A 9,108-nucleotide genomic window follows, 5' to 3' on the forward strand; every position below is an offset into this window, starting at 1 on the left:
CCTGTCTTAGGTCAGTTAGGATCACCACTTTATTTTAAGAATGTGAAATTTCAGAATAATAGTGGAGAGAATTATTTATTTCAGCTTTCATTTCTTTCATCACAATCCCAGTGGGTCAGAAGTTACATACACTCAATTAGTATTTGGTAGCATTGCCTTTAAATTGTCTAACTTGGTTCAAACGTTTTTGTAACGGAGTCAGATTTGTAGGCCTCCATGCTCGCACACGCTTTTTCAGTTCTGCCCACATATTTTCTATGGGATTGAGGTCAGGGATTTGTGATGGCCACTCCAATACCTTGACTTTATTGTCCTTAAGCCATTTTGCCACAAATTTGGAAGTATGCTTGGGGGTCTTTGTCCATTTGGAAGACCCATTTGCGACCAAGATTTAACTTCCTGACGGATGTCTTGAGATTTTGCTTCAATATATCCACATAATTTTACTTCCTCATGATGCCATCTATTTTGTGAAGTGCACCTGCAGCAAAGCACCCCCACAACATGATACTGCCACCCCCGTGCATCACGGTTGGGATGGTGTTCTTTGGTTTGCAAACCTCCCCCTTTTTCCTTTACTGTGGATATAGATACTTTTGTACCTGTTTCCTCCTTCACATTGTCCTTTGCTGTTGTTCTGGGATTGATTTGCACTTTTCACACCAAAATACATTCATCTCTAGGAGACAGAACATGTCTCCTTCCTGAGCGGTATGTTGGCTGCGTGGTCCCATTGTGTTTATACTTGCGTACTATTATTTGTACAGATTAACGTGGTATCTTCAGGTGTCTGGAAATTGCTCCCAAAGATGAACCAGACTTGTGGAGGTCTACAATTTTTTTTCTGAGGTCTTGGCTGATTTCTTTTGATTTTCCCATGATGTCAAACTGATTTTGAAGGTAGACCTTGAAATACATCCACAGGTTCACCTCCAATTGACTCAAATGATGTCAATTAGCCTATCAGAAGCTTCTCAAGCCATGACATAATTTTCTGGAATTTTCCAAGCTGTTTAAAAGCCATAGTCAACTTAGTGTATGTAAACTTCTGACGCACTGGAATTGTGATACAGTGAATTATAAGTGAAATAACATGTCTGTAAACAATTGTTGGAAAAATTACTTGTGTCATGCACAAAGTAGATGTCCTAACTGACTTGCCAAAACTATAGTTTGTTTTAACAAGAAATTTGTGGAGTGGTTGAAAACGAGTTTTAATGACTCCAACCTAAGTGTATATAAACTTCCGACTTCAACTGTATATATACACACACATACGTACACACATACGTCAACCACGTACACACATACGTGGTTGAAAAACAAGTTTTAATGACTCCAACCTAAATGTATGTAAACTTCCGACTTCAACTGTACATCAAATCCCATCCTCATTTCTTGTCCTGACAACAACAAATAATAATGAAGTACTCAAGAATCACTTTACTTGGTGGATGCAACTCGGACATACATTACTCAAAAGTGATCTGATCGATATCCCACTGGGCACAAACTGCTTAAATCAACATTGTTTCCATGTAATTTGTCAACGTATTGTGAAGTGGAATCTATGTAGAAAAAACATACCATTTCTTTCGAGGGAAACATTTCAACCACAGGATTTCAACATAGAGAAACCTTTAATAAAATATGTTGAATTTGTACCTTTGAAACAACAACAGATCTTCAATGTAATATCCACTATAAGAAAAAAACAAATCGGCTGGACAGCACCTCCTACAGTACTAGAGTTGATCAGTCTACAGCTTTTATGTTTTTTTATCCTAGATATCATTTTCTTTGGAAAAATGCACCAAAAATGTCTTTAGTATTTTACAAATAGAAAGATGAAAAAGTTATTTATCTACTCTGGACAAGTCCAGTCCTGGAATGTCTTAAAGTGATACTTTGGGATTTTGGCAATGAGGCCCTTATCTACAGTACTTCCCCAGAGTCAGATGAACTCGTGGATATCATGAAGGAAGAACTCGTGGATATCATGAAGGAAGTTCCTAACTACCTTCAAACTGCCCGCAGAGACATAAAAATGGTATCCACAAGTTCATCTGTCTCTGGAAAAGTACTGTAGATAAAAGGGCCTCATTGCCTAAATAAAGTCTCTCTTTAACAAAATGAAAAATAAATATTTAGGCCTACTTCATCCGGTGTGCAGAAAAATGGATTTGCGCGAGATGCAAGTATGTCATATTTAATGCGATATTGCCTCATTTGCACATTTTAATAAAAATATTTCAGAAACATTATATTGTGTGTACATTCAACTGGTAAAAGTTGATTGTAATATGATTAAGTGGGGAAAACTACCCTATGAGGGTGTGGTGCCTGGCCTTAATAGATTCACTGTTGCTATTGAAGTCATTCCAAAGGGTGGTTCAACAGAGCAAACAAAATGTAACCATACTTTATCAATCATTTATCATCAATGAGGCTATTTAGGCCTGTATAGCATTTGGGAAGTGATCAAGAGCTATTATTTAAATTCAGCCCAGGATTCAACTAAAAATAGACAATCTTCACAATTACTATAATAATCTGCACAGAATCTCAAATGGCATTTATCACTTGCACCGTGTACTTTAATGTAATCAACTGGAAATCAGGTAATTTGGTTGAGCTATTAGATGAAGCACAATGATAACACATTAAGTTGTTTTATAAATAAACTATTTTAGCTTTGTTGTGCTTTTAAATGGTTAAAAAGGAAGTGATAACACATTTAGGTGACAAATAAACTAAAATAAATACATTTGGTTGTGCTTTGAGATGGGAATTCAAACTTTTGGCTGTCTTTTTCAAAATAGTTTGAAAGCTCATTGATCAACATATCTAGCAAATACCCAATTCTCCATGTTGAAATGACAAAGTGTGCCCAGTGGGATGTGATCCAAAGTGCTGTGACAACATGGCAACAGATGTTGTTCATGTGGCATGTTAAGATCAGTGTGTGAATATAGTCCGAGGGTGGTCCGAGGGTGTGTGTGTTGGGGGAGGGGGGAATGGATGAAATGGGGTTGCTGGGAAACAAAATTCCAGAAACGTTCCCCAAATTCCCAGGTTTTTCAGCAATCCCGATTGGAAGATTCCCGGGAACAGTTGTAGGATTTCCTCCCTGCTTATTCCTTCCTGATTCCAGAAATATTCCAACAGGAATTGATGGAAAACCAGTTAATTTAGGGAAAGAATTTTACGCCCCTAGTCAGAGGTCAGCTGTGTGGTGAGGTCAGAGGGTCTGGTGGGTGTGGGTGTGGGTGCGGGGGCAGTGGGGGTCGTTGAAGTGGTACGGCTCATGGCGGTGCTGGGGGTGGTTGCAAAGGGAGGGGTGTTCGATGCCCTCTGTAGCCAGCTCCTCTTGCTTGTGAAGGCCTTCCAGCTTGACCAACAGCTCGCCGATGAAGGTCTGGCAGGGAGGGACACACAGTAGCATCATATAGCTAATGTTTTGTATTTTTCCCCTTCACATTAGATACTACATAGACAGAAATAAGAGGGGGAGACTGAAAATGGAGGACTCTGAAGCCTCAACCCCAGTCGCTCTAGGTTTGGTCTCTAGAACACCTGGATTTAAGCCCAGTCGTAGACTAAAAAGCATGTTCATTGGGACATTTCGGCTTAATCCGTGTCCAGGAAACCAGCACTTAGTGTTCTTCAATCTTTTGTGATATTGATTTGAAACCAACATGTGTCCAACATGTGTGTGTATGTGTGTCTCAGTGGAGGCTGGTGGGAGGAGTTATAGGAGGATAGGTTCATTGTAATGGCATAAAGGAACAGAGTCAATCATGTGGTTTCCATATGTGTGTTGTGTTTAATAGCATTCCCTCAATTCCATTCCAGGCATTACAATGAGCCCGTCCTCCTATAGCTCCTCCCACTAGCCTCCTCGTTCGTTCTTTCGTTCGTTCGTTCGTTCGTTCCTGTGTGTGTGTGTGTGTGTGTGTCTAAGCAAGCCACTGTGGGCCCTGTCCTTTGTCAAAAGAGGTCCTGCAGCAGGGAACAGAAGGAAAGAGAAGAGAAAGAAGAGGGAGGAGAGAAGAGCGAGAGAAGGCCAGGACAGACGGCCATTGTAGGGCATGTGGCGTGACAATGGAAGGTGTCAGACACCGCTGCCTCCTATTGGAGGCCAATACAGTGTGTGTGTGTGTGTGTGTACAGCGACTAAATAAAAATGTATAACTTAATATGCATCATTATAAATTATGGTAAAACATACCTCAGTGTTGTTGCTGCATGTCTGAAGGATCTCCTGATGATGAACAGAGTTTAGAGAAGAGAAATCATTGTATCAAAATTCCAGTAGTTAAATTCTCTGGCAAAGTCAGGTTGGTCTGAGTACATGATCAGAACAACTTTGGGTGGGCGAGGCCTACCTGTAACTTTTTCACTCGCTCCCCATTGCTAGGGAGATCTATCAGGTCATCAATGTTTACCTCCTCTGGCACGTCTTCCTCCTGAAAAACACAAACACATTAAAAACACACACGTATACTGTATATTATTAGAGTGGAAAAGCTTGTGCAAATCTCAATACATGACTTATGCAAAAGTTTGAGTTATGTCTGTACATATTAAGTTGAGCTTTGAGTCCTAATACATGTCATTTCCAAATGGAACAGTTGACAGGATTCATTCAGAGGGCTTATGGTTGGATAATAACAACACTGGCCATGTATTCAACTGGATCAGTTGCCTGGCAAGTCAGAACCGAGCTCCAGACCAGTAGAAGATCAGCCTCCTCCTCTCTCTGTCGTCTGAAGAAACACACTGCCTGCCTGGCACACATTCAACTTCTGGTGGGTTGGATTTTGAAGACAGTTCCTAAAATGATCGGACTGGTTCCCCTGTCGTTGGTGACGGTTATTGATCTTCTGATCAAATGCTCAGCTGAGATCCGGCACAGGTGGCACAGGCCACCATGGTGCATTTGTCGCCCTATAGGGTTGAGTCTCCTGCTTTACACTGGTACTTTACTACAGTATATCAATGCAGTATTGTTACAAAGGTGTATCCAAAATGGCACTCTTTTCCCTACATAGTGCACTACTTTTGACCACAGGGCTCTGGTCAAAAGTAGTGCACTACATACAGACTAGGGTGTCATTTCAGATGCAGACAAGAATTGGAAGCAGTATGTGTTCCCAAAGATCCCGGGAGAGCAGAACATCTAGCTAGTGATGTCACATGGACAGCTGCAGTATGTTTACCCCCCTCAGGGAGTATTAACCCCATCACCCATTAGCCCCACCCTTGGCCCTGGAGTACTCTCCCTTCTCTGCACACGTCACCCATTAGCCCCACCCTTGGCCCTGGAGTACTCTCCCTTCTCTGCACATCTTCCTTCTTGTTTCTCATCCTTCATTCTTGTTCCATTCCCTTTTTCCAAGTGGCCATGTAAGGCAGTGAGTTAGCATTCCCCAGCCACCATGTCTCTGTCAGGAGGTTGCTGCAGTGGCTAAAGACTTAGGCTACATCCGGAATGGCACGTTATTCCCTAGTGCACTACCCATAGAGCCCTGGTCAAAAGTAGTGCACTATATAGGGAATAGGGTGTCATTTCGGATGGAGCCTAAGTCCACAGTGTACCTCACACCTTCTCCAGTCCTTTAACGGACACTGTGCACTCTCATAACATCCATATTGTATACACCTTTTATATAAATCTCATCACACACTGTCTGTTTAGTCCTGTTAAGGAGGACTACGCAGAAGAGTTGGTTTAGAAATCCCTCTGTAATTTCGACAGAGTGCAAGTTATTGTGTTAATGTAGAATAAATACTGTAGTGTATATCGTTTGTGTCTCACAGGTGTTCGTCTGTAATGTTAAGATCCATGTACAGTGTCTTAACAGGCCTTTTCTACATGAATATCCAACTCAAAGCTTAAGCCTCTTTTTTTATTTTTTACATAGAGTTAAGCCTTTCCCCAATTCTATTGATTCAGGCAAAGGTTAAAGAGCAAAGTTCTCATTCTTAAAGGAAGGGAAACTTTCAGATAGTATTGCCTGATTAAAAAGTTAAGAACTTGCCATATACCTAAAATCTCTTTACTATCTGAAGCCTATTGCCTGAGCACATGCACAACACTTTAGCCTTGTTTACACTTTGCGCTAACATGCGAGTTTCATGATCTGATCGATATGATCCAATCAGTATCTGATCAAGGTATGTCACGTCTACACATTGTATTAAAAAGTCTCTTTTACCCATCCACATTGTGTCCAGATTAGCTAGTGTCTCCCTGTATGCAATTTATTTAACAGATACTCCTTCAAAATAATATGAATTAATTTATTTTAGTACAATTACTGATGCCATAATTTAATGGTGCTACCTGGGGCCGTTATGAGTGTGATTAAATGGTTTGACCATCCAGATCTGTTTGATATCCAGACAATGTGTGCCTGACTACCTCGGGATGTGTTCAGGAAGATCTAATAATACTAATAATTAATTATTAAAAACGTTTATAGCGCATTTCATTAGACATAATCTCAAAGCACTTGTTAAGCAAAATAAAAATGAATTTAAAGATAAATTGAGCCTACAACAATAGATAGATCAGATAGATCAAGTATGTTTGAGTGCTTCATGAGTGTATTCTTCAGTGTATTTTAATTGTCTAGACCGGTTTAATAAAAATGTGGGCACAATCGGAATACGGAAAAGTACAGGACACAGGTATAAACGGGGCTTTTGTGTGGCCCTCGTTATGGTCCAAGAGGATACGACGGCACTTACCTTGCCCAAGTACAGCTCGTTCAAACAGTCATCTATCCATTTCTCCACGTCTAGTCGTCTCTGCAGCTCTTTTCTGTTGTATTTCTCAGTAAGACGGCACTTACCTTGCCCAAGTACAGCTCGTTCAAACAGTCATCTATCCATTTCTCCACGTCTAGTCGTCTCTGCAGCTCTTTTCTGTTGTATTTCACAGTAACTTGAGCTTGTCTCTTCTGAAGGTTGCCTCCGTGTTCCGGAGACGTTCCCAAATCTGACGAGTGGACTTCATCTGTGTGCGTCCTTCCGACCCTGTTGGCAGCCATGTCTGGTCTGACTGGTTCACAAGCTAAATGGAGTCCGACTCACTATGTAAATCCCAGCTCGCTCAGAGCGCCCTCCGTTGTCACGTGTTGCTGACTAAACTCGGAGGGTGACTTCCAGAGATCGACTTCCCACCCAACACATGACAATATGTGATTGTCTGTAAACAATCCAATGAGGTGCAGACGTTTGTATGCGATGGGACAAGACTGTAACAACCAATTGGATATCACGAAATTGGGGTGAAAAGGGGGGTAAAAAGTACCCCAAAAATTATTTGTTAAATGAACGTTGGTATGATGTATTAATTGGGTCGGGGGCCTTCTTTCAGGAAGCAGAGCAACTTGAGCACATGATAAGAGCATGGTGTGAGTTTAGGGTGAGATACATGTCATTATTTTGCATGTTTAAATATATAACTTTTTATATATACTACATGACCAAAAGTATGTTGGATGCCTGCTCATTGAACATCTCATTCCAAAATCATGGGCATTAATATGGAGTTGGTCCCCCCTTTTGCTGCCATCACAGCCCCCACTCTTCTGGGAAGGCTTTCCACTTATGGAACGCAGGCTTTCCACTTATGGAACGCAGGCTTTCCACTTATGGAACGCCGTTTGGGTCTTTGCGTGTCAAAAGATACACGTCAAATAACACTATTTGACACGTCAAATAAGCTTCTTTACGATCAGGACCTGAATATGACTCCACGTCACACAATAATTTAACACGTTCATTAATTTTGTACGTAGTTATTACACATTGATTACACTCTGACTCGTATTTCATATGTCACAACGATTCACCGATACGTATGCTAGTGGAGGAATTTGATGGTCGTGGTGTCCTCAAACCCAAGGGGTGGCACCATCGTTGCCCCAGTAGCAAACTCCAACACCATCGCCACTGTTAGAGGACATTCTCTGTCTGAGGAGTACACAGTAAAACATTTAAAATACATATTTAAATCACAAAATGGAATAATATGCAGTTACTGATAAACTTGAACATTTACTATTTTACCTTGCACCTCAGCCAGCCAGTTGAACCAGTTAATGGTTCAGTTATAAAAAAAAGTATTTTAATACTAAAATCAGTTCTTTAAAATCCATTTTCAAATGTTCCGAGCTAGCCCTTCTGATGTCGTTTGACCCCAAATGGACTACGACAGTGTCAGCTCCCGGCATCTGTGGTAGAACACTCGGAAGCAGCCTTGTTATGTCCTGAACTCTTACTCCTGGGTAGCACAGGGTTTTTGCCTTGGGGACCGAGATGTTTCTCACCATAGAGCTGCCTATAATGACAGCTGGTGATGTTGAATGGGCCGGTCTCTCAGGCAGCCTCACGGTCTGGTGAGGCTGGGAGCTCCGAGGATCTGAACCCGAGGTAGAAGCCACTGGAGAGGGAGACAGAGCCAAGGACGAAGACGCAGGTACCTCCGGATCCGATCTTGATTGGGAAGCCACAAAGGACGAAGGCGCCGGAACCTCTGGATCCAGGGCGGCAAAGCTGTTTCTGGTCTGTGTCAGTTCCGGGCTCAACATCTCCATGGAGACCCCTGTTGCCAGAGGACGACTGCTTTGACTTCCACGGCAGGTGACGTACCTCCATGGCTGGTTGGTTGGGTCGAGATCAGCTCTGTTCTCCAGGGAAGTGGGAGACCCTGTCGGGGTAGGAACCCTGCCTAGCACTGGCCAGTCACACGGCGGTTCAACTTCCACCAGACCAGAGCGGCATCCGGCTACTGGAGTGGAAGAAAAAGGAAAAGTAGGTGGGCGTGGGTTCCCCAGTAGCTTATGTAGGTTTTCTTCTTGCTTGCTAAGAGTAGCTACTTCGCTCCTGTAGTCCTCCGCCTAGCAAGCAGTTGCTACATTGAAAGTCAACATGGTCCACATTGTCCCAGAACAAAGCAAAGTAAACACAGCTCCTGCAACGCTGGAAACATTCAATAGCGGCCTCCATTTGAGTCTAGGCTAGCTGGGCTTTCGCATCTCTTCCCCTATACGGAATCTGGCAGGATCCCAGGACAGATAGCAGCGCTCACAGTAA

The 9,108-nt window shown here is 42.2% G+C and overlaps 1 protein-coding gene across 1 annotated transcript; it reads right to left on the minus strand.

The window, feature by feature from the left end:
- Positions 1–1,310: 1,310 nt before the first annotated feature.
- Positions 1,311–7,194, minus strand: LOC129868079 (protein phosphatase 1 regulatory subunit 14A-like). The gene is made up of 4 exons (XM_055941695.1): positions 6,861–7,194; positions 4,389–4,469; positions 4,232–4,264; positions 1,311–3,418 (listed from the first exon to the last, which is right to left on the minus strand). Exons 1-4 carry the CDS (start codon positions 7,056–7,058, stop codon positions 3,242–3,244), a joined length of 489 nt encoding a protein of 162 aa, XP_055797670.1. The 5' UTR covers positions 7,059–7,194; the 3' UTR covers positions 1,311–3,241.
- Positions 7,195–9,108: the final 1,914 nt, after the last annotated feature.

This window comes from Salvelinus fontinalis, chromosome 13 (assembly GCF_029448725.1).
Source record: "Salvelinus fontinalis isolate EN_2023a chromosome 13, ASM2944872v1, whole genome shotgun sequence".
NCBI classification, from domain to species: Eukaryota; Metazoa; Chordata; class Actinopteri; order Salmoniformes; family Salmonidae; genus Salvelinus; species Salvelinus fontinalis.

Coding starts and splice junctions, on each gene's coding strand:
- LOC129868079 (XM_055941695.1), bottom strand. CDS start 7,058: ATGGCTGCCAACAGGGTCGGAAGGACGCACACAGATGAAGTCCACTCG. Junction 4,470..6,860: donor ACGAGCTGTACTTGGGCAAG/GTAAGTGCCGTC, acceptor TGTGTTTTTCAG/GAGGAAGACGTGCCAGAGGA. Junction 4,265..4,388: donor AGCGAGTGAAAAAGTTACAG/GTAGGCCTCGCC, acceptor GTTCATCATCAG/GAGATCCTTCAGACATGCAG.